Consider the following 25,874-nt stretch of genomic DNA (forward strand, 5'->3'; position numbering starts at 1 on the left):
CTGATGAACAATAAAACTGGAAAGCACTTCACAAACTTCAATCAGAATTGATTTTACAACTATTGGAAGCATAGCCCGATAAGAAACAATCGTTTCAAATAGCAGCTGTGGACTTTTCTTCTTTCTCACTGGTCTGTCCACAAGACTGTAGGGGGGCCCATTTGTCGTTTTAGGTTTCAGAAGGTTGCTGACGAGCATCAACTTTGCACCCTTGATGAGTGCATCCCACGACCCCTGAGGCGAGTGGACTCCCTAAAAACAGTGAAGCTCTTGAAACCAGTAGTTTTTGCAGTAAGAAAAGGCCTTTGAAAACTTTCAAGGAAAAAAATTTGCACCATAACAAAAACACCCAGTAACCAGCGAACAAGATGTTAATGAGCACTACAGCATTTTCTGATATATTGTCTGCCTGTGAATTAATCGGTACCAATTAATTTTGGACTGACATAAATTCTATAATTTTTTAAGTCTACATGCATTTTCTACCAATTTCTTATGTTTTTTTCTATACAATTAAATCACAGAGAAGCCATAATTTGTGTTCGTCCATTTCTAGTAATACGATCGATTTCAGATTTATGGCATATATGTTGAGTTATATTTGAAAGGATTATTGCAGCTTCCATAGACAGTGTATATTTTACCAACTATAAATGTTTTTTTTTTTTTTTTTTTTTGCTAGTACTGATCTGTATTTAAATGTCAGAAACATAAAATAAACATATGGTTGAAAACACTGAACAGTTGTGATATATGATGAGCGCTGAACGTGCCCATCCCTGGCTCAGCGCCATCCAAAACGTGAACGAAGATTTGAATGTAGCAGTTAATAACATGACGCACTGAACATTCTAATCACAGGTGTGATGTATGCTTCAAAGGGTTAATTATCTAATGTCATTTTTTTGTTTTTTTTTGTCTTTTCCAAGCTGGATTCAAATCCATTTTATACAATTAATCACAGAGAAGCCATAATTTGTGTTTGTCCATTTCTAGTCAGTAATATGATCGATTTCAGATTTATGGCATATAAAAACAAAAACTGTTGTTGGTTCCTCACAGGTTGGTCAAAAGGTTTCTTCTGGTTGTAGTGAACAGAATAGTTCATGGCCAGAATAGTCTGCAGACCAGACTTTGCTGATAATCAAGTCCAGCAACACAAGAAACACTCAAAAAAGCATAAATTCATGCAAATCATTTTATCCCACTCGTACAAGAAACACACAACACCCAGAACAGATAAAAGAACTTCACTTTATTTAAACACCAAACATGGTTTCATATAACATAGAAAAATACAATTGGCATTTTACAACTTTGACAACTATACAATATTAATCAAACTGCCCAAGCATACCAACATCATCATCATCATCATTAAAAAAACACCAGTTTGCCTCTTGATTTCTCAAATCTGAAAGGGACCTTCAGAACTTGTTGACAGTCTTTATATTCATATCAATGCACCTTTTCAGTCAGTCCAGGGTACCTACACAAGAGTGATAAAGAAAACAAAAAGTTGATTTAAAGTTTGGTTCCATATCCCTCCACAGTTCTTTTGTTGCATTGGACTATTGGTTCTGAACCATGGTAAGTTCACATCATTGACCTAAGTAACACTGTATATACAAGTTGCAACTTTTTACCATTTGGCGTTTTTGCACCAGGTAGTTATAGGAACTCAGTTATAAGAACTAGCCACAAGGGCGGTCCCCCAGAGAAAAAAAATCCCCTAAGGCCATTTTCCTGGTTGCAATCGCACCGCCAGTAGGAACTCTGAAGTGATCTAAGCCGGCCAACAGCAATGTCATTTAAGTGCATCATTCAACAACGTCAACAACTGGAGGATGCCGTGATCAGAGCCGTTTTTATTTTGTGTTCTGTAATATCGGAGATGGATTGTAGAAGTTATGCGTTTGAAAGAGCAAAAAAGAAGGCTAAGAGAAGAAATTTAAGACAATTGCAATGCCACATATCATTGGTGATGAGAAAAGAACATAACGCTGCAGAAAAAGGCGACAGGTAAATACTGTTAACATTAACTTTCTGTATGTTTCTTTTATTGCTGTTTTGGTAAGTACTGAAAAGTAAGTACTGAAAACCATGTGTTTACACTGCTCTTCTAAAAATGGCGGGTGCCGGTGATTTATATAGCATGAGTTTATATATAACCCCCTAAATAAAAATAACTTATTTATAATAAAACTTTACTTTTCGTTGTAATAATTACTGCTATTGATTTAGTCTATGTATTTTGTAGATTATAGAAACAAACAGATTTAAAGCATATAAGCACTGCAAGGCAAACTTCACCATATCTCGGCGTTGTACACTGCATTTTGTGAATAAGAAGCTGTTTCCTGCAAACCTATCATCCTCCATTATTTAGCTTACAGTTCGGTTGATCAGTAAAAGTCCTTTTAACAGAAGTCTAAAACTCTATTTTTTGTATCATTTTGGATGGACTCTCCAAACACAAGCTTGTGTAAAATCGATGGTTCTGTACAAATCACCTAGGCCGAGTGACATTTTAGCTTCAGAACTAATAAATTCACCAATCGAGTTATATTTGAAAGGATTATTGCAGCTTCCATAGACATCTGTGTATATTTTACCAACTATAAATGTTTTTTTTTTTTTTTTTTTTTTTTTTTTGCTAGTACTGATCTGTATTTAAATGTCAGAAACATAAAATAAACATATGGTTGAAAACACTGAACAGTTGTGATATATGATGAGCGCTGAACATGCCCGTCCCTGGCTCAGCGCCATCCAAAACGTGAACGAAGATTTGAATGTAGCAGTTAATAACATGACGCACTGAACATTCTAATCACAGGTGTGATGTATGCTTCAAAGGGTTAATTATCAAATGTAATTTAGGTTTTTTTTTGTCTTTTCCAAGCTGGATTCTACGGAAGAGGATTAGGGCCAAGCAATAATAAAAAAATAAAACCATCTCGAGATTAAAGTTGTTAAATTTCGATAAAAAACATTACATTTCAAGAAAAAAGTTGAGATAAAATGTTGAGAATAAACTTGTTAAATTCCGAGAAAAAAGTCGATAGATTATGAGAACAAATTCGTTAAATTATGAGAAAAAAAGTCGTTACATTTCGAGAAAAAAAAGTCGAGATAAAATGTTGAGAATAAACTCGTAATTTGCGAGTTCATTCTCAACATTTTATCTCGACTTTTTTCTTGAAATGTAACGAGTTTTTTTCTCATAATTTAATGAGTTTATTCTCAACATTTTATCTCAAACTTTTTTTTTAAATTTAACGAGTTTTTTCCCCTCATAATTTAACGAGTTTATTCTCAACATTTTATTTAGACTTTTTTCTCGAAATTTAACGAGTTTTTTCTCAAAATTTAACAACATTAATCTCAATATGGTTTTATTTTTTATTATTGCTTGGCCCCTTATCCTCTTCCGTAGCATTCAAATCCATTTGGCTCAAAAATTTAAGGGGGCATGTGCATGATGAGAAAATTTTCACACCGTTAATCAATGACATGTGACAATACCGGTAATACCGGTGTCACCAGGGGGCGGGGCCTCTAACTCTTTTTTTTTTTTTTTTTTCCGCTTATGAATGCTGGTGTGGCCATGCGCATTTTACTTTCACTTTCAAATTAGCGGCAATTGCTTGAATGTTGGGTTATTATCAGGGCTTGACATTAACACCCGCCAGCCTGCCAAATGCGGGTAGATTTCAGCTGTGGCGGGTAAAAAAGCCACTCCCACTAGCCACTTTGGCGGGTTGAGTATAATTTCAGCCTACAGCCAAATGCAATGCCAAGATCGTCATATCACAAAATTACAATTAAATTACAATTCTTTATCGATTAACTTGCAGTTAGTGAAGGCGGGATCGGCAGAATCGCACTGAATGACACAACAGAAGCGCGATCAGTTCTCCTTGCGCCTGAATACACACACACAGATGTCAAAATGTCCATCATGTGGATTATCTCGCGTGAATACAGTCGGTTATGGCTTAAGTGGACGTAAACAGGTGGGTATGGATATGTGTCAGTATATTACGACATGCATTCAGCAGCCCAATTAAATCATTAATGTTAATCAAACAACAAAAGATGTTAAATATTTGTATACCTACTGTATCTGAAAAAAGATTTTTTTTTTAAATGTACTATTGCTTTTGTAATTTGCTTCTTTGTTCTTTTATACAGCCTAACAAAAAATTACTTTTTCTCATATTAATTTCTCATATTAGCCTATGCTCATATTGCCCACCTGTACATACCAGCTGATATACAATGTAGTCTTGATTTAGGAGGTCAATCTGCATTTGAAAGTTTGAAAGGGTTTTAAATCTTCTAAATCAATTAAAATTACTCAAAATCAAGTAATTCTAACATGCCAAAGTCAACTTTAATCATATAAAATGTAATTTCCCAACAGCAAAATTGTGGCCAGTGAAAATGCTGAGTGGCTAGTAACTTTGGAAAACCACTAGCCACAGTGGCTGGTGAGCAAAAAAGTTAATGTAAAGCCCTGGTTATTATTCTTACTGAAAAACAGTAGAACGACAAACTCGCTTATATTAAACACAACGTTTATTAACAAAACAAGTAAGAATACACCATGCTAGGCCTAATATAAAATAACAAATAGGCTAACTTACACAACGTTTATATATAAAAAACTGAAACCATGGAAACTGTGGAACCAAATAGGGAACAGAACGTTTAAGTTCATTAGTCAAGAGCAGTTATTCTCTCTCTTTCCTTTGTTGTTTGATTAACATTAATGACTTTAAGATCTGCCGCTGCTGCACACGAACACGGATCTGACACGTGTCCCATTTTCTCACAAATCTTTGTGTTCATTTAAAGGTGCCATCGAACGTTTTTTTCACAAGATGTAATATAAGTCTAAGGTGTCCCCTGAATGTGTCTGTGGAAGTTTCAGCTCAAAATACCCCATAGATTTTTTTAACTGCCTATTTTGGGGCATAATTAGAAATGTGCCGATTCAGGCTGTGGCCCCTTTAAATGCTCGTGCTCTCCGCCCCCTCCCGAGCTCTCGACTCTATCATTGCATAAACAAAGTTCACACAGCTAATATAACCCTCAAAATGGATCTTCACAAAATGTTCGTCATGCATGCTGCATGCATACATCGGATCATGCGAAGTATAGGTATTTATTTGGATGTTTACATTTGATTCTGAATGATTTTGAGGCTGGTGCTCCGTGGCTAACGGCTAATGCTACACTTTGAGAGATTTATAAAGAATGAAGTTGTGTTTATGAATTATACAGACTGCAAGTGTTTAAAAATGAAAATAGCGACGGCTCTTGTCTCCGTGAATACAGTAATAAACGATGGTAACTTTAACCACATTTAACAGTAGATTAGCAACATGCTAATGAAACATTTAGAAAGACAGTTTACAAATATCACTAAAAATATCATGTTATCATGGATCATGTCAGTTATTATTGCTCCATCTGCCATTTTTCGCTATTGTCCTTGCTTGCTTACCTAGTCTGATGATTCAGCTGTGCACAGATCCAGACGTTAATACTGGCTGCCCTTGTCTAATGCCTTGAACATGGGCTGGCATATGCAAATATTGGGGGCGTACATATTAATGATCCCGACTGTTACGTAACAGTCGGTGTTATGTTGAGATTCGCCTGTTCTTCGATGGTCTTTTAAACAAATGAGATTTACATAAGAAGGAGGAAACAATGGTGTTTGAGACTCAATGTATGTCTTTTCCATGTACTGAACTCTTGTTATTTAACTATGCCGAGGTAAATTCAATTTTCAATTCTAGGGCACCTTTAAGACTTAATTTAACTAATTTAAGACTGCTTTTATGAGAAAATGTGACAAAACAGACATTTTGGCATAATTTGTGTGCGTTATGGTCATTCAAGCGCGGAAGAGAACTTGATACTGACACGCGTTGTGTGTGTGTCACACAGGCAGGACATTCAAAGACAGCGCGTTCTCATTTGTCTTGTCACGCTTGAATGGTTTAAAAGCATTTGCATGATTAAGAGCTTGATCATATAAACGCAGAAAAACAGATACTGTATTAATTGCGCGTTAAACTGAAAAAATTTTCCTCGGTGCTACGGTGGGCAAGTGATGAAACCGGTGTTGCGACTGAACACCGTTAACACGACTACCGTAGCAAGCCTAGTCCGCGGCCGAAACAACTATTGTACTGGGTTAGACCCTACTCTGAAGTGGAAGCTAATTTAGTCCCCCTAAAAGGAGTTCTTATAACTAAAATCATTCCCAGTTCCTGCGGTGCAAACACAGGCAAAAAGAGGGTACTTCCGCCAATAGTTATAGCAACTATGGAAATGTTCCTACGGTACGAAATCCCTATTGTAACTAATGATTAAGGACAAGAACTGTGATTAAGGACAGATTGCATTTAAACTGGGAATAGTCCTGAAGTTCACATGAGCTGTACGCAGACCACCTTTTCGAGCTGATTTGGTGCGGGTTACTGATGGGCTTTCACAAAACCAAGCAGGAACCACCAACAACAAAGCAGAATATCTTTAATGAAAGAGTTATGTTATTACCAACTGCCTTAGTTTTTTATTTCCTAGAATCAATGTTCTACATGGTTCTTGCTGTTCTTGGAAAATGAGGTTTTAAGGGAGGAAAGAAATATAGGCAATCAGAATGATCCATAAAACTCGTCCCCACTGCTTTAGATCCATTGCCAGCAGGAAATAACATTAAATTATGTCTCCCTTACCTTCCAAAAATGCGAATTCATCTATTGCTTCAATAGCATTATCTGCCAAGAGAAAAAAAGCACCAACAATTACTGCATCAATACCACTGATGTTTCTAGTTAAATGTGCTATACTAACCATTTTAGAATTTAACATTTTAACTTACCCAAGTCTTTGCGTTGAAGAGTTTTTCTCTTTCCCTGTTGTGCATAAACAAGAGCGTCCTTTGCAATCATTTCAACAAAAAGCTCCTGCAGGCAGAAAAACAGTTAGGTTAACTCAGATACGAGATATGTGTATTGGTGGGAGCCATCCATAAAAGTTGTTCTGTGCCCTGTGAGCTGAAGCGCGGCCCTGACGGTAGTTAGGCACAAACAGGTCCATCAAGACAACAAATCTACCCTAGTTTGACACCAGAATTCAGAATATCCAGACAGACAAGCATTGTATCCATGAATGCAATGCGAATGACAGGCTCATAGAAGAACTAGTATTAAAATGTTTTTAACAGATCATCTCTCCTCTTTCATTCAATTTTATCAGTTTTCTGTGTCAGGAACAGTCACACAGTAGGAATTTGAACTTTTTTGACACTATGAGAACTTCTGCCATGGTAAGGCAATTACAGTAATTAGCTTTCACTGAGCATATCACACTTTACAAAGCAGTTAGTTGTGGTCCTTCAAATTTGATTGTATGAGTAGCGTTAATGCTTCATTATTAGTATTTATTTATATTACACTTGCTCATGGGATATTGCTTAAATGTGAACTGAGACTGTCTTACTATATTTTGTCATTTCTTTTTATAATCTGCACGCTACATACAAGAAAACCATGGCAAAAACATATAATGTGCACTAGGCAGATAGACTGATATGAAATTGGCAGATAAATTGATAGATCTGAAATTGAAATGACAGTCAAGCAGAGAAAGAGAGAGAGAAAATCTTACATTCACTGATCTTTTTTATGCTTTAAAAACATCTGTGATGTATTCAATATTTTCACCAAGATCATGATCTAGCTGGCTAACATACAAATGGTTTTATTGAAATTGCAGAAATGACTTGTGATTGTCTTTAATATATCAATAAGAAAGTATAAACAACAAACCAATCAGTAAAGTGTTTAAGAATTTATGGAGTTGTATTATGGCTGCTTAATTTCCAGCTTTATGGGTTTTTTTAATAAATGAAACATACACCGATCAGGCATAACATGATGAGCACTGACAGGTGAAGTGAATAACACTGATCATCTCTTCATCACGGCACCTGTTAGTGGGTGGATATATTAGGCAGGAAGTGAAGAAGCAGGGAAAATGGGCAAGCGTAAGGATTTGAGCGAGTTTGACAAGGGCCAAATTGTGATGGCTAGAGGACTGGGTCAGAGCATCTCCAAAACTGCAGCTCTTGTGGGGTGTTCCCAGTCTGCAGTGGTCAGTATCTATCAAAAGTGCTCCAAGGAAGGAACAGTGGTGAACCGGCGACAGGGTCATGGGCGGCCAAGACTCAGTGATGCACGTGGGGAGCGAAGGCTGGCCCGTGTGATCCGATCCAACAGACGAGCTGCTGTAGCTCAAATTGCTCAAGAAGTTAATGCTGGTTCTGATAGAAAGGTGTCAGAATACACAGTGCATCACAGTTTGTTGCGTATGGAGCTGCATAGCTGCAGACCAGTCAGAGTGACCATGCTGACCCCTGTCCACCGCTGAAAGAGCCAACAGTGGACACGTGAGCATCAGAACTGGACCATGGAGCAATGGAAGAAGGTGGCCTGGTCTGATGAATCAAGTTTTCTTTTACATCACGTGGATGGCCGGGTGCGTGTGCGTCGCTTACCTGGGGAACACATGGCACCAGGATAGCTATGGCGAAGAAGGCAGTGTGATGCTTTGGGCAATGTTCTGCTGGAAAACCTTGGGTCCTGCCATCCATGTGGATGTTACTTTGACACGTACCACCTACCAAAGCATTATTGCAGATCACGTACACTTTTTCATGGAAACAGTATTCCCTGGCGGCTGTTTCTTTCTCAGCAGGATAATGCTCCTGCCACAAAGCAAAAATGGTTCAGGAATGGTTTGAGGAGCACAACAACGAGTTTGAGGTGTTGACTTGGCCTCCAAATTCCCCAGATCCCAATCCAATGGAGCTTCTGTGGGATGTGCTGAACAAACAAGTGCTGATCCATGGAGGCTCCACCTCACAACTTACAGGACTTAAAGGATCTGCTGCTAACATCTTGGTGTCAGATACCACAGCACACCTTCAGGGGTTTAGAGGAGTCCATGCCTCGACGGATCAGGGCTGTTTTGGCAGCAAAAGGGGACCAACACAATATTAGGAAGGTGCTCATAATTTTATGCCTGATCGGTGTATGTATGCATGTATATATACACAGTAAAACCAAAATTTATTCAGACACCTTTAACATTTCATTCATTAATACAGTTTATTCACTATAGTTTAAAAAATGGTAATAAAATATGACAAGATCTCAGAGTTAAACTGTGTCAGACAAAAATAATCTTAATTATGTCAGATAACACTTAAGCAAAACATGGTCAGGTCAAAGTGTCTGAATAATGTTTGGTTCCAAATTATCAATTTTACTGGTAGTCCACAAATTTTTGGGTATAATATGTCACAGTTTACTTTATTTTGCTATCCTCACTTACATAAATGAACTATAGTGTCCTGCACCCACTATGAAAAATATATAAAAAAATATATCTAGTGTCTGAATAATTTTTGGTCAGACTGCATGTCTGTGTGTATGTGTGTGTGTATATTTAAATGCAAAAGTATTAGGCACATTAGCATTTTCACCTCAAAAATGGTTTTAAGCCAGTTATTTATATCATTTGGTGTAGTGTGTCAGTAGGATATTTCACTTTACATTTCCAAACATTCTTTTTGCCATTAATTATTATAATCCAATGAGATTTCTGTATGCACAAGGAGTCCGACAACAGTCAGCAACTGAATCAAATCAATATTTGGTGTGCGTTTAAAACAGCTTTTGTTCAGGTACACTTGCACACAGTTTTTCAGGTAGCTTTGAAGGTAAGTTTCTTCAAGTGCCTTGGAGACGGTGCCACAATCTGACCTAGTTTTAATTTTAGCAGGTCAAATCATTCCATTCAGTAAAGGTCTGGATTTAGTCAGTCTCAGTTTTTTATGTTTTTTCATGAAACCAAGATGGACTCGATGATGGTGAGATCAGATCACACCGACTGTTGTCAAGACTCTTTGTGTTTACAAAAATCTGACTGGATTATTAGGGGAGAGCGGGGTAAGTTGTCACACTTTTCACACTGTCTAACATTTACTGAGCACCATACATCACAATGGTATAAATGTCATACCAAATGAAAGAAGGAAGTCTTGGGCACATAATGTTGTATTCATTACATTTTCATATCTTATCTCATTACGGAGTTGTAGACTGTTGAATAGAGAATGTGCACTTGTGACAATTTGCCCCATCGGCGGGTAAATTGTCACACTAGATTATCTAAAAATAAGAACAAAACTACTTAATTGTGATTATTGATTTTAATTTTTAAATTCAAACCAGAACTGGAAATATAAACAATCATGCCTAGAGAATTTGGAAAAACAATTATTTCAATCCAAACAATGCACATTTCAATCAAAACACATTAAGTGGCAAGACCACTTTACTTTGAACTTTAAACTCAAACTTTCTCTGGCTTGCACATAGATCCATGATAACTGAATGGAATACTGCAGATAACTCGCTTAACTTTTAATCTCTGAACATAGCTGACTTAACATGTTGAACCTCTTTTTTGAGCATGTTCTATGTGTTTATTTGTACTGGGGCAAGTTGTCACACGTGACGACTTGCCCCAAACTGATATGTGTGCTAATGTTGGCTAAATCTCAAGGTGAGCTCAACATAGCACGTCATCTAAAGTATCAAAAGACACGTCATTGCCTCCTCTATGTTGTGCAAAATAATAATTTTTAACATTCATATCTAACAAAATTGTATTGCATAAAATTTAAAGTGCAAATTTTTACTTTTTAAGCCCAAAAATAAGAAGATTTTGCTAACCTCAGATTAGAGCGATCTTGACCACATGTGACCAGAAAGTTGACTATAAAAGAAGAAGTCACACAAAGTGGCTATTTGATTTTTGAGATTTGAGATTGATTTTTGGAGTTGTGAAGAGTGTGACAACTTACCCCGCTCTCCCCCTACAATTAATAGCAAAATGAATGTTTGGAAATGTAAACTGATATTTCCCACTGACACACTACAGCAAAATATATTAATAACTGTCTTAAAAGCATTTTTTGGAGTTAAAATACTAACGTGCCTTTAGCACAGTACTGTAGATAGATAGATATCAAATTACAGACAGACACAAAAACACAAATGGACATCACAGACAGACACACGGAGCTAAAATGAACAAGATAACGTAGATAGAGAGCCAGGAGAAGTGAGGGGGAGATGTAGTCAGCACGTGCACATATGTGAGTGTCTCACCGTGGCCTTAGCTATGATGAACACGGACTCTTGACTCGCCAGACTCACATCCGGATCTGCTTTCATCAGCGTTTTGATGCGGGACAGCGGTAACTTGGCGAGACGGTGCTGCTGCTGCGCGCCCGTCGTGGGCCCAGCTTGCCCATTCCCTCCGTCCTCCTCCGGCTCGTTGCCTCGGGGCTCGTCTTCAGCTACGCTGCGGTCCAAATCCGATTCCACGGGAGCTGCGGACGCAGTCGTCGCCATTGACGCAAGCGGCTCTCAATAGAACGCGCTGTAAAACGAAAGCGGTCGTCTAATCTTCTCCCGCCAAATCCGACTGTAAACAACCGTGAGGCAAACGGCGGAACAGACGTCACAGCGCGACGTCATTTTAGCGGGTCAAATCATTCCATTCAGTAAAGGTCAGATAAAGTCCATTAACAAGTGGTGTTGACGCACTTCATTTTAACGAAGGTTGATTTTTAATTAATCACAGATGACATGTTTGAAACACCAGAGAAAGAGCACTTTGTAAAAACTCCACTACTTCAATTCATACCTCATCTGATGGTTACTGAGGAGAAATTTGGGATTTGATGAGGCACTTTCTAAATAAAATGTAAAACTTTGAATAAATATTTGTTTTAATGCTTAAAGTAATTGTTTGTTTGTTTGTTTGTTTGTTTATTTATTTATTTTATTTATTAAAAAAAAATAGGCTATAAAATCGGGACCCACTTTATATTAAGTGGCCTTAACTACTATGTACTTGCATTTTAATTAATCATTTGATACAATGCACTTATTGTGTACATACATGTTTTTACATTGTACTTATATTTTAAAAACACCTGCATGTAATTACATCTGTAATTAATTTCTGTAATTACATTCATAATTACACTGTTGACCCATCCCTTACACCTTACCCCTACCCTTAAACCTACCCATACCACCAAAGCTTTCCCTAACCTTACCCGTATCCACCTCAATAGCAGCAAAAGTGTTTTGCAATTCAATATGAACCCAATAAGTACATTGTACTTATTTTTTGATGTAAGTACATAGTAGTTAAGGCCACTTAATATAAAGTGGGACCTAAAATGATTTCATGTCATTTCTCATTGTATGTCAGAATTCATGTTAATTGCTTTGTCATCAATATTACCATGGCACCATGAAAGAATACTGTGGTGTTCTTTAAATATATATATATTTTTTCAATGAATATGGTAACTATTCAGTACCATGGTAAATGGGGCTACACTGCAAAAAAATGCTGTTCTTAGAATTTTTGTCTGGTTTCCAGTCCAAATATCTAAATATTCTTAGATCAAGAAGCATTTTCTTGACAAGTAAAAATTATTTTCTTGTTTTTAGGGGAAAAAAAAAAAAAGTTAATTTTAAGTTGTTTTTCCTTAAAACAAGCAAAATAATCTGCCAATGGGGTAAGCAAAATAATCTTAATACAAACTGAAAACTTATTTTTTCCCAAAAACAAGAAAATAATTTTTACTTGTCAAGAAAATGCTTCTTGATTTAAGAACTTTAAGATATTTTGACTAGAAACAAGACAAAAACTCTAAGTAAGAACAGCATTTTTTGCAGTGTAGTTGTCACACTGTTTTATTCCACTGAATGTTTCTTTTGGTACATTAGGTTTATTTTTGAAAGTAAGTTTGTGCATAGACACATACTAGAGTCTGGGTTACAAAACAGTTATTGACCCTAGAATGCGTAAGACAAAGACAAATGTAAAGTGGGTCAAAATGAACCATATTGGTATTAATGATTTTCTTAAAAAGGTGTCCTATAATGAAATATTTAAAGACCCCCTGTGGTGAAAATCAAGTTTTTAATGCTGTTTATACTTATATGTCTATGTAGTGTTTTTAATATGCTTTAAGACAAACCATGTGCAAATTCATAAGTCAGCACCATTGCTGAGTATTTTATGTTTGAAACTGCAGTAAACCAAAGACAGTCTAAAACCCGCGGTTTGAAATCGTGGGTGTTTGTGACGTCACAGACTACCTTGTAACCAATCAGAACAACGTGCCGGCAGGCTTTAGCATATCATTAACTATGACTGCTCTGAAGCAGGAAAATCTCGAGAGAAGCCAGGTTATCCCGGTATATTTTCTGTTGATATGAAAAATTGTGTAGATTTATCAATAGGCTATAGCGAGTCTATTACGATGTTATGATGAACTATATGCCTTCCTCCACTGACGTTCTGAGTTGTTCAAATAAGCGTTTGTAAGGATACTGATTGTTAGAAGGCTGTCTGACTCTGAGATGAAGAACAGGAACGGCGTGTGTAACATTAGCAACACATTATTAGCTGTTTGATAATGTAGTCAAGCAAAAGGCTAATCATATTATTTCATATTAATGACAGAACCGTCGAAAGGGCTGTGCCAAGTGTGCGAGCGCATATGGGCTCACGCTAAGTAAAGTGACAGCTGACTTGAAGTAAAGCCAATAAAGTTCATGTTTTTGTCCTTCGAAATATTTTAATAGCCTACTATTAAAACATAGCTAAAACAATATTGCTCTGAGCGTGTGACCGTGATTCGTGTGCATATTCAGTCAGTGTGTCCTCACACGTCTAGTTCTGAGAGAGCTATTCAGTCCATTATAAATTTTAGCCTACCTGATAAGTTCAAGAAAATACGCTGGAAGTCCACGCTCATTCAAGGATGTCCATTTGTTTCATGTACGGAGAAGGCACGGGCGCCTGCAGGATTTATTCTGAATGGTTTTTTTTTTTAAATCTGAAAACTAAAAGCAACGAAATTGTCAAATTGAATTGTCAAGAGTAATTTGCATATTCATTGATCCGTGTATATTTGTTACAAGTGCTGGTATATAGATGAGGTGGTACACGGAGATCCACAAATAATGGTTTTACTCAAATGAAAGAGTAATATACATCCAAACACATAAGCAAGATCAAGGAACACATAGAAACATAGAGTAACATCTAAGACCGGACAAGGAGTGAAGGGAGTGAGTGCAATATAAAGGGAGTGCTGATGAGAGAGTCCAGGTGCAGGTGATCCGTGATGATGGGGAGAAGACGAGGGAAGTGAGTGCAGGTGCGGAAACAGGAGGATTATGGGAAATGGAGTCCGGGGAACACAGGAACTGTGACATTACCTCCCCCTCCCGGTTGCTCTATCTACAGCGTGAGGACGTGCCTACCGGGAGGGGGAGGTAATGTCACAGTTCCTGTGTTCCCCGGACTCCATTTCCCATAATCCTCCTGTTTCCGTACCTGCACTCACTTCCCTTGTGGGCGCCCTGGAGACCTCAAGCAGGAGCAGGGAGAGGAGTGGAACGGGGTGGAGGTCTCCAGGGTGGATCCATGAGCCATAGTTGGTCGGGAGCTTCGGCAGGCCATGGCAGGTCAGGGGCCGTGGACGGCCACGGAGGGTCAGAGGCCGTGGGTGGCCATGGAGGGTCAGAGGCCGTGGGCAGCCATGGCAGGTCAGGAGCTGCAGCAGGCCATGGATGGTCAGGAGCTGCAGCAGGCCATGGAGGGTCAGGGGTTGCAGCAGGCCATGGTGGGTCAGGGGCTGCAGCAGGCCATGGAAAGTTAATGTCCGAGGGCGGCCATTGCGGGTCAAAGTCCATGGGCTGCCCCTGCGGGTCAATGTCCGTAGGTGGCCATTGTGGGTCTGGAGCCTTGGTCGGCTCTGGCGACCCTGAAACCCCACCCAGGAATTCCCCACCCACAGGTGCAGGAACAGGTACTTGCCCCCCCAAATACTTGGGGAGATTTAGGAGAGTCTTCAGGGCCCGTATCCCTAAAGATTCTGAGAATCCTCTCAGAGAGCTCCTAACTTAACCTAAAAATTCCTTGCCAGGAGTTTTAGCTTAGAAGTGATTCCAGAACATTTTCAGTGAACTCTGAGCAAGGAATGGATGGAAAATCCTATCTTAGTGAGGAGGTGTGGTTGACCCCGTTGCTAGGTATGAGTCATCATTTCAAAAGCCGTGATTGGTTGATCCTACAAGTTTGATGAAAATGAACTTTTGGTGATAATGAGCAAAGGATGTACCCTCAAATCAATAAACATAATTATACACTCTAATCTTATGCAGACTGTAATTGTAAATAATATTTCACATTCAAGAAAATATCTGGAAAATGAATAGTAAGCTGTAGGCGTTATAGCCTAACATTAGAATCTAAAATATGTGAAAACTTAAGCTCATTACACCCTGTTCAAATAATGATTCCTGTCTTATTTGCTCAGATTAATATCCTAGCTGGCATATTTTGTACTTTCACTCCCATATGGACCCCATTGAAAACAAGATGGCCTATTTCAAGGGGCTGTCCTTAATGAAGTAGAAATTACAACGTTACAACTCAGTGTGGTCTTAACGAGGGTAACACGGCTCAGCTTTTATCAATGTCTGTGATTGCTGGCTGGTCTATTTATGAAGGCTTGTTAACAAATATCCTACAAACACAGAAAATGGAGAAAAAAAGGAATCGCAAGCCGAACTGGACTGAGGAGCAAGGTTTGTTGCTGGCCCAGTTGGTGAACGAACATAAAGGTATGTTACGAGGAAAATTTGGCCCAACTGTCACTAGCCAAGGCAAGAGGCGCGCCTGGGACACAATATCCCAAACAATCAATGCCTCTTTTCCACTGGTGGTGCGGACAGGCGACGATTGTGAGAAAAGGTGGTATGTGCTGCAGTCCAAGGCAAAAGATGAGATTGCAGCACACAAGCGGGAATCCTCACTCACAGGTGAGCAAAATACTATAGCCTACCACATAATCTGGCAACTTGCTCCTGCTGGCAAAGTTAATTTACATGCCTAAGTACTGTGTTCATTGACTGTTTCTTTCTAGGGGGTGGACCACCTGCAAAGTGGCTGTCCCAGGTGGCCGACACTGTCTTTCAAGTCCTGGGACACTCTGAGGTCAGTGTCACCGGGCTGCCAACAGGCATTGACACGTCAATGATGCAGGCCCTTGAAATGCAGCAAAGGTAGGACACCAGGGTTATTCATATCAACAGTGTTTATTCATTGCAGAAGCCATTTCATGTGTTATCCATGCTCATTGTATTAAATTAATTTAATCAAAACAATAATTAAACTAGGCCTATGTATTTCTGTAGCATGGAGCCATCACAAGAACCGGGCCCATCAAGTTTGCCGACAAGATTGCCGCCTGAACCATCTGCAGCTGCTACTCAGGATAGCCCGGCGGATCAAACACCATTCCCATCCGAAGCACCTGCTCCGTCAGCATCCCTGCAGGAGAGAAGATTGCAACTCACAATTGATGTGTTTGAACAACAAAAAAAAGTCCTTTCCCTTCAGGAGGAGTACTACCGCCTTAAAATTGAACACCTAAAAAATAAACCATTTACAGATTGTGTTCTGTGTCTTGCATTTAACAATTGCAGGTGATGTGCAGTAAAACTGTGGTAGTTCTTAATACCATCACAAGTTCTCAAATGACATGGGGCTACAGCTTGCCTGAAATGTAAATTTGTGAAGTTTGCCCTGTAAGGCAGTCCACTCTGGGCTAGGTTCCCCTGTGGAATGTGAATATCTTCTTCACCACCATCCTCATCGTTGTCTTCATCCTCATCGCCATCCTCCAGAGGTTCTGCAATTTGTCTAACCTTGCAAATATTGTGTAATATTGCACAGGCTATGATGACTTTGCTGACTTTTTCAGGCCTCAGCCGCACCTCTCCGTGGAGAACATGAAAGCGCCTCTTAAGCTGGCCTATGCCACGCTCCACCACCGCTCTTGTTGTCTTGTGGGCCCTACAATAGAATACAGACCTTTAATTATTTGATGGAAATATTGCACTACTTGGATGCTCTAACATATTGCTTGCATTTCATTTCCATGATTTTTGTATTGTTTGGCTTACCTGTTATAGTTTAATTGGGGCCCTTGGCGTGGCTGGAGGTAAGGTGTAAGGAGCCATGGTTTGCATGGGTAGCCACTGTCCCCTAACAAGTGGCAATTAGCTGGCACATAGCGTCTCTCAAAAAGCTGTCTGATGCCACTCTCGGAGAGCATTCTCGCATCATGTGTGGAGCCTGGCCATTTAGCCACAATGTCCAAAATCTTACAGGCCGCATTGAACACTATTTGCACATTGATGCTGTGGAAATTCTTCCTGTTAACAAAGACTGCCTCGTCCTCTGATGGCGCAATTATTCTCACATGTGTTCCATCAATTACACCCACAACGCCAGGGAATCCTGCAATGTCCATAAATGCCCTTTTATGTGTGTGTAAAGTGCGGGCATCCAGCGGGAATGAAACAAATTGTGTCACAATATTAGGTTGTGACAAAGCTGTCAGTGTTTGGGTGATGACTCTGCTGACGGAGGATTGGGACAGACCCAAGTCATCACTGCTGCATTGTTGCATCCAGGTTGCCAAATACCTCAGGGTTGTGATTACTTTCTTCTCCGGTGTAATAGCGTTGTGGCGTCGAGTTGGTGAAGTAATTGCATCTCTAAGGAGATCCACCACAAACATGATTCCTGCACGATCCAATCTGTAGCGTCTCAATAATTCCCTGTCATCCAGTGTTTGCAGGACATCTCTCCTGCCTCCTCTGTTGGCCATTTTGTGCAGCTGCTTAGGGGAACTCCTAAGCCACTAAAAGTCCTCTTCCCTGCTCTTAGCAGATCTCGCCTTAGGAGCCCTTTTAAGCGCTAGGAATCTTGAGGAATAGCTTTTATATTAACTGGGATTTTCGTGTCACTTTTAGGGGAAATTCTAAGAAAACGTCATGACTCTGAGAATTTTCTTAGAATTTGGCCGCTAGGAGCCACTTTTTGCACAAAAATTCTTTAGGGATACGGGCCCAGGAGTCTAAGGAAAGGAGTGGGTTTGTGGGCTGGAGTGGGCTCGTGGCAAACTGGAGCGGCTGGCTCGGCGGCGGCTGGAGCGGCGGCGGCTGGCTCGGCTGGCTCGGCGGCGGTGGCTGGAGCGGCTGGCTCGGCGGCGGCGGCTGGAGCAGAGGGCTCGGCGGAGACTGGAGACACTGGCTCGGCGGAGACTGGAGACACTGGCACGTTGGTAGTTACTGGAGTGACTGGCTCGTTGGCAGCTACTGAAGCCGCTGGCTCGTTGGCAGCTACTGGAGATGCTGGCTCGTTGGCAGCTGCTGGAGACGCTGGCTCGTTGGCAGCTGCTGGAACCGCTGGCTCGTTAGCAGCTACTGGAGACGCTTGAAGAGGGGTCCAGTCCATCCCCTCATACATTATCAAAACCCCCACTGGCACAGGAGTGGGCTCAGTGGATTCTGGAGATGGCTCTATGGGGACTGGAGAGAGCTTTACTGGGACTGGAGAGGGCTTTGCTTTCCTCCTCTTCCTCCTTCTACTGGACTCAGTGGAGGTGTGTGGGTCCAGCAGGAAACAGGGGAACAAATCACTGGAGGGGTATGTGGAGGAAGATGGAGCTTGACAAACTGGCCAGGCCGCCCGTGTTTCCGGGAGGACTGGACGAGAGTTACACTTATTATCCTGAACCTCTTCAACAAAGAATTTGGAGTCGTTTAAATATAAGATTAAATTAATAGTATCGTTTAGGGAAACATAATCATCAGGTTGATAAGAACGGATAGTGTTCTCGTCCAGTCCGTCCAGAAACAGGGCAATCAAACGAGCATCCGACCAGTTTGTCAAATAAGCTAACTCAACAAACTCCTTCACATACCTCTCCAGCGAACGTCCAAACTATAGCAGCCCGATGAGGCAATCAGCGGCCGTCATTGGTGTAGGAGGCACAGGAGGAGTTGGAGCCACGGAGAAATTAACGATAACCATTTTCCTTTGTGGATATCCAGTCAGTTTGGTCCGGTCTTCTGTTACAAGTGCTGGTGTATAGATGAGGCGGTACACGGAGATCCACAAATAATGGTTTTACTCAAATGAAAGAGAGTAATATACGTCCAAACACATAAGCAAGATCAAGGAACACATAGAAACATAGAGTAACACGTAGAGTAACACGTTGTTGGGGATAAACAGTTTAGGACCCTTGAGATCAGATATGTTGAATAAAGACCCGGAGTCAAAGTTTTAAAAAATTAATAAATTGAAGAAAAATTTAATGAAGAATAGTTTGCAGTTTCATCAGCAGAAGTCAGCTTCAGGTCTCACAAGGAGTTCGTAGGCCGCTCTGCATACATTCACATTTCCACAGCAATTATACTCTAACAGAGTCAACTAACTACGTCATTACCACAGGTTGGATGATTCTGATTGGCTAAGAAAAATATAGACAGATTTGGTAATCTTCCACATATGGACAGATAGTAAGAAGCATATCTCCCTTCGTCACGGTGATGACGAGGGGGACCCTAGGTACCGGATGTCCTTTTGGGGTCATGACATGGTGTCTGCTGGTCTCGAGCAGAATGGCAGTTGTCCAGTACAAAGGGACCTGCACAAAACTCTTAGCGCACATACACAGATACGCATGATTCACAGCTTCTTCAAGGCTGAAGTTGATCTGAGCTCTGCTCTCAGCAGGAAACTTTCCCCAAAACATACTGATAACATGTTCTTTTCTCAGTGAGAGGTACAGAGGAAAATAGATGCTTTAACATACATTGAAGAAGTCATTCAAATATTTTAACAGAAATATAAATGTTGATTAATAACTTAAAAGATATATATTGAAGCGGCAGTGGATTCCAGAATCCACCCCTTCAACGTAGAGTAACACGTAGAGTAACACGTAGAGTAACACGTAGAGTAACACGTAGAGTAACACGTAGAGTAACACGTAGAGTAACACGTAGAGTAACACGTAGAGTAACACGTAGAGTAACACGTAGAGTAACACGTAGAGTAACACGTAGAGTAACACGTAGAGTAACACGTAGAGTAACACGTAGAGTAACACGTAGAGTAACACGTAGAGTAACACGTAGAGTAACACCTAAGACCGGACAAGGAGTGAAGGGAGTGAGTGCAATATAAAGGGAGTGCTGATGAGAGAGTCCAGGTGCAGGTGGTCCGTGATGATGGGGAGAAGACGAGGGAAGTGAGTGCAGGTGCGGAAACAGGAGGATTATGGGAAATGGAGTCCGGGGAACACAGGAACTGTCACAATATTAAATGAGACAAGGGTGTACAAGCTATTTTAAGGCATGGAGAAATTTTTTTCACTTGAATTTTTTTTTAAATACGTCATTTTGGTGATCAAAGATGAGTTTTAAGGGATAAAATAATTGACTACAGGGGGACTTTAATATGATACACAGATATTTTAATATATCAAACATGCTTATTTGTCCACTTTCCTTAAAGACCCCCATGGTGAAAATCAAGTTTTAATGTTGTTTATATGTCTATGAGGTGTTTTTAATATGCTTTAAGACAAACCCTGTGCAAATTCATAAGTCAACACCATTGCTGAGTATTTTCTCCTTAAAACTGCAGTGAAAAAACCCAGCAGTTTGAAATCACTGGTGTTTCTGATGTCACAAACTACCTTCCAATCACGTCAACATGCCAGCATATCATTAACAGCGAACTAGCAGGGGAGTCTCGAGAGAGCCCAGGTTATCCTGGTATATTGTTCTGTTGATATGAAAAATCATGTAGATTTAACAAAATGGCGGGTGTGTGATGTATATTACGATGTTATGATGAACTATATGCCTTTCTCCACCGACATTCTGAGTTGTTAATGTGTTTGTAGGATACTGATTGTTATGCTGCGTTCACACCGAACGCGTCTGGGGAGTCAAATTCGCGTCAGACGCGTCTAGTTGGACGCTTGAACATTTTGAAGTCAGACGCTTCAGACACGCTTCAAATTCGCTCTATTCACGCGCCTAAACAAAGTGTGTTCAGACGCGAATTCGCGTCATGGGAGGGGCTTCCATCTCTTTCTGCACAGATCATCTGAATAAACACATCATCTTGTCAGTTAGAAACCAGTAGCGGCAATTTAACTCGGTTATGCCAGGTGTTGTGCCGAATTCTGACCCCCTGCCAGATTACTACCCCCCTCGTTGAAGTCGCTACCTGATTGCCTAATCCTAATCGCACCCCATATCCTAACCCCTTCCCCACACCTTCTCCTAAACCTACCAATACTAGGGGGGTAATAATCTGGCAGGGGATCGGAATTCGGCACAACACCGGCTGGCTTTTTCTAGCTAGCAGGTGGGCTAGTCTCAATGGCTAAAATCATGCAAAGTGTTTTACAACTAACCAGATTGTCCGATTTCTTTGCTTATCCTCTTCCAGGCAAGGTCCTTTTTATTCCTGTCTTGATAAAAATATGATGACACATCATAGAGCTCAGGGTGGCCACACACAGCGACTATTATCTTTGTTCTGGTCTCCACCGCTGATCACGTCATAAACACGTTACTACCAAAGCAGAGTCCCTGATTGGTTAACGTGCCGCGAATTTTCGCCAAAGTTCAGATTTTTCAACTCAGGCGTCTAGGGCATCAGATACTCAATTCACACATCAGATGCGTGAACGCTCAATTTGCGCCGCGCTAGACACTTGATTCGCGCCGCAGGACGTCTAGATGCACGTTTACATTGACTTAACATGTAAATCAGACGCCCCAGACGCATTCGGTGTGAATGCAGCATTAGAAGGCAGCTGTCTGACCCTGACATGGTGAACGGTAACATGTTTTGTGTAACATTAGCAACACATTATTAGCTGTTTGATAATGTAGTCGCGCAAAAGGCTAATCATATTAATTACCGTTATGTGTCTGATGTTGTAAGAGTGATACCATTGTGTAGCGTTGACCTCAGTAAGTTGACCGAGTGGATTTTCGGAGCTGGCGTGAGCGAGTGGAGGCGGGGCTAATTTGCATATTCATTGATCCGCGTAAATTAAATGAGGCAAGGGTGTAGAGTAAAGCTATTTTAAGGTGTGAATAATTTTTTTCACGGGAAAAAAACATTTAAATTTGTCATTTTGGTGATCAAAGATGAGTTTTAAGGGATACAATTTTTGACTGCAGAGGGACTTGAAAGTGTCTTGGAGCGCGCATCATTATTCAACGTGTTGATGTAATTTAAACTGAAACAGGAAGACAGGGCGGGATATATCGAACAACCCTGCCCCTTTTTAAAAAATAGCCAATAGCATTTCATTTATATCACAGCTCGGCCAGAGCCGCTGAGCTTGGTAAAGCTTTGGTTTCCTTCTAATCTCTAACCGTTTCTCCTCCTAATCTCCTCTATATCGCTTTAAAATACAGTATTCTGTGCAGAATTCAAATGGGTCCGATATGTTTTGTGGTCTGTGCCGACTCGCGGATATGATCCGCTCTGTGCTCTCATGTCTCTGGACCAGAGCAGACTGGTACTGCGGCAGTTCACGTGACACTAACGCGAAAACCGACTTCATTCGCGTCAATGGAAAGCATATTTACACTGTCTGAATCGTTCCCGTGCACTATGTGCCATTCACCATGTAGAAACTAGTAAATGTGTGAACAAGTGACCGATTTCAGCCGCAGCTTCAGCGTCTGTTTATAGTGTAGGAAGGGGTGGGACTTCAGATTCTAGAGAGCATTTGATTGGACAGAAGATTTGATGAGAAGCTGAAGTGTGATGTGATGTCATGAAAATCTGTGATCCATTTTAGCAAAGTGAGAGACTGTACGTTTTGAATGCTTACATATCCTAAATGCAAATTTTGTCATTGTTTTGGAACACACCAGCTTACATATTCATACTAAAAGCTAAAAAACTTTGTAACGTGGTTCATAGATGTGGGAAGAAGGAGGCGGGAACCGGCGAACATTCAACCAAACTTTAATATAAAATAAACAAAGAACAAAACGAAAGTAATGCCGGCAGACCCTCGCGGACGTCTGCCGGCCACACAAACATAATAAAACGTAAAATAAAGTCCAGGCCTGGTCCTCTCTCGTCCTTCACTGTAGTCGCTCCTCCTTTTATGCTCCCGGAGCTCCTCCGTGAGGGACTCAAGGCCGGTGCGCCTCCCAGGTGAAGCTCATTAACACTCGCGCCACCGGCCTCGCGCCGTTCCCTCACGGCTCTCGCCCGCCCTGGTCGCCACAAACTTGTTTTCAGGGGGGACTTTAATAATAATGGATCGGTTTGACCCCCTTATATGCATTCTTGGGGAATACAAAGATGATTTTGTTTCCCATATGACCAAGATTTTTTTTTTGTTTTTTTTGAGGAGTTTATGTAAATAAATAAATGTTTTTATTGATAAAATATTTTCAAAAGCCACGGCCTGCATTTTGAAGTTATTTTCCACCATTATTACCAGGTAAGATACAGTATGGATTATGGTTTTTTTTTTTTTCAGCTAAAATGAAACAGTAATATATATATATATATATATATATATATATATATATATATATATATATATATATAAAATCAATTACAAGTAGGGTACATTAATAAAAATAAGACCATTGTTTTGGCCAAGAAAAATTGTTATTAGTGATGTCATGATCACCAGTGAGAGTGCCCTATCAGCCACTAGAGGGCACTCCATCTTGGACTCTTGTTTTCACCCCTTGGACTACAATACCCATACTCACTCTTGGACTCATTATCCCACTCATTGCACTCAGCTGTTTTGTGTTTGTTATCAGTGTCTGTCTATTTAGTCTCAGTTGTTTCTGTCCTTGGTTGTGGTTTGTTGTATTTTGTTACGTGCACTTTGTTTCTCTGGCTTTTTGTATTGGACTGTTTTGTGGAGTTTAACCTTTGCCTGTGTTCTGGATTACATGCTTGGAGTCTCCTGTAATAAACATCGCTGCACTTGGATCTTACCATCTTGTTCTTGTGTGCACCGTGACAGAACAAACCACCGCTATGCAAGGATCCAGCAGCAGGAGACTCCGGTCATCCGTGGGGCTGAGGAGGCTCAGGCCCTTTTGGCAACTCTCCGCCAGAGGAGAATGGAGTGCGGGCATTCGTCCAGAAGTTCTGGTCACGGGCGGAGGGGTATGGTCTCTCTGATACGGTCCTCAAAGACACAATTAATAACTGTCTGGATAAACCTCTGCCGCAGTGGGAGATGGAGCTGGTAAGGGGGTTAAACTTTTGGAATTTCTCCAATTACCTGCATCTGCGTGGGAATGGGCCGCTTCGACTACCTCCAGCACCCGCTCCAGCCCGTGTGCCCGCTCCAGCCCGTGTGTCCTTTCCAAGGCCTGCTCCAGCCCATGAGTGCGTCCCAGCCCGTGAATCCGCTTCAGAGGCTTCAGAGGAGGTTGGCACTGAGTCTCCGCTTCCCACATCTAAAAGGAGGAAGAGGAGGAGGAAGGCTTCCATCCCCCAAGACCCGGAGGCCTCTCCAGAGCTCGCTCCAGTCAGTGAATCCACTCCAGAGCCCGCTTCAGTTAGTGAGTCCACTACAGAGCCTGCTCCAGTCAGTGAGTCCGCTCCAGTCAGTGAGTCCGCTCCAGTCAGTGAGTCCGCTCCAGTCAGTGAGTCCGCTCCAGTCAGTGAGTCCGCTCCAGTCAGTGAGTCCGCTCCAGTCAGTGAGTCCGCTCCAGTCAGTGAGTCCGCTCCAGTCAGTGAGTCCGCTCCAGTCAGTGAGTCCGCTCCAGTCAGTGAGTCCGCTCCAGTCAGTGAGTCCGCTCCAGTCAGTGAGTCCCCTACAGAGCCCGCTCCAGCCAGTGAGCCCACTACAGAGCCCGCTCCAGCCAGTGAGTCCACTACAGAGCCCGCTCCAGCCTGTGAGCCCGTTCCAGCCAGTGAGTCCACTCCAGAGCCCGCTCCAGCCAGTGAGTCCGCTCCAGCCAGTGAGTCCGCTCCAGCCAGTGAGTCCGCTCCAGTCAGTGAGTCCGCTCCAGCCAGTGAGTCCGCTCCAGTCAGTGAGTCCGCTCCAGTCAGTGAGTCCGCTCCAGTCAGTGAGTCCGCTCCAGTCAGTGAGTCCGCTCCAGTCAGTGAGTCCCCTACAGAGCCCGCTCCAGCCAGTGAGCCCACTACAGAGCCCGCTCCAGCCAGTGAGTCCACTACAGAGCCCGCTCCAGCCTGTGAGCCCGTTCCAGCCAGTGAGTCCACTCCAGAGCCCGCTCCAGTCAGTGAGTCCGCTCCAGTCAGTGAGTCCGCTCCAGCCAGTGAGTCCCCTACAGAGCCCGCTCCAGCCTGTGAGCCCGTTCCAGCCAGTGAGTCCACTCCAGAGCCCGCTCCAGCCAGTGAGTCCGCTCCAGCCAGTGAGTCCGCTCCAGCCAGTGAGTCCGCTCCAGCCAGTGAGTCCGCTCCAGCCAGTGAGTCCGCTCCAGCCAGTGAGTCCGCTCCAGCCAGTGAGTCCGCTCCAGCCAGTGAGTCCGCTCCAGCCAGTGAGTCCGCTCCAGCCAGTGAGTCCGCTCCAGCCAGTGAGTCCGCTCCAGCCAGTGAGTCCGCTCCAGCCAGTGAGTCCACTCCAGAGCCCGCTCTAGCCAGTGAGTCCACTCCAGTCCCGCATGCTCTCCCTGTCAGTCCCGTGATGGCCAGGAGGTCTGTCTTCACTTTTTATATTTTGGCTGTCTTGCGTGCCTGGAGGATGCACTCAGAACAGCCCGAGCCCGCTCCAGCCAGTGAGTCCGCTCCAGAGCCCGCTCCAGCCAGTGAGTCCGTTCCAGAGCCCGCTCCAG

General features: G+C 41.8%; 3 protein-coding genes across 3 annotated transcripts; 1 reads left to right on the plus strand and 2 right to left on the minus strand.

Annotated features, from left to right (window-relative positions):
* Positions 1-1,240: 1,240 nt before the first annotated feature.
* Positions 1,241-11,640, minus strand: pole4 (polymerase (DNA-directed), epsilon 4, accessory subunit). The gene is made up of 4 exons (XM_048173215.1): positions 11,265-11,640; positions 6,905-6,989; positions 6,759-6,800; positions 1,241-1,489 (listed from the first exon to the last, which is right to left on the minus strand). Exons 1-4 carry the CDS (start codon positions 11,508-11,510, stop codon positions 1,476-1,478), a joined length of 387 nt encoding a protein of 128 aa, XP_048029172.1. The 5' UTR covers positions 11,511-11,640; the 3' UTR covers positions 1,241-1,475.
* Positions 11,641-15,813: 4,173 nt separating this feature from the next.
* LOC125257172 lies at positions 15,814-16,749 on the plus strand. Its single transcript, XM_048173644.1, has 3 exons — positions 15,814-16,016; positions 16,121-16,259; positions 16,392-16,749. Exons 1-3 carry the CDS (start codon positions 15,821-15,823, stop codon positions 16,684-16,686), a joined length of 630 nt encoding a protein of 209 aa, XP_048029601.1. The 5' UTR covers positions 15,814-15,820; the 3' UTR covers positions 16,687-16,749.
* On the minus strand, positions 16,396-18,162 carry LOC125257171 (putative nuclease HARBI1). Its single transcript, XM_048173643.1, has 3 exons — positions 17,163-18,162; positions 16,756-17,052; positions 16,396-16,527 (listed from the first exon to the last, which is right to left on the minus strand). The coding sequence occupies exons 1-3, from the start codon at positions 17,870-17,872 to the stop codon at positions 16,485-16,487; spliced, it is 1,050 nt and encodes a 349-aa protein (XP_048029600.1). The 5' UTR covers positions 17,873-18,162; the 3' UTR covers positions 16,396-16,484.
* Between the last annotated feature and the right edge of the window lie 7,712 nt (positions 18,163-25,874).

Source organism: Megalobrama amblycephala, linkage group LG21, assembly GCF_018812025.1.
Source record: "Megalobrama amblycephala isolate DHTTF-2021 linkage group LG21, ASM1881202v1, whole genome shotgun sequence".
NCBI lineage: Eukaryota > Metazoa > Chordata > Actinopteri > Cypriniformes > Xenocyprididae > Megalobrama > Megalobrama amblycephala.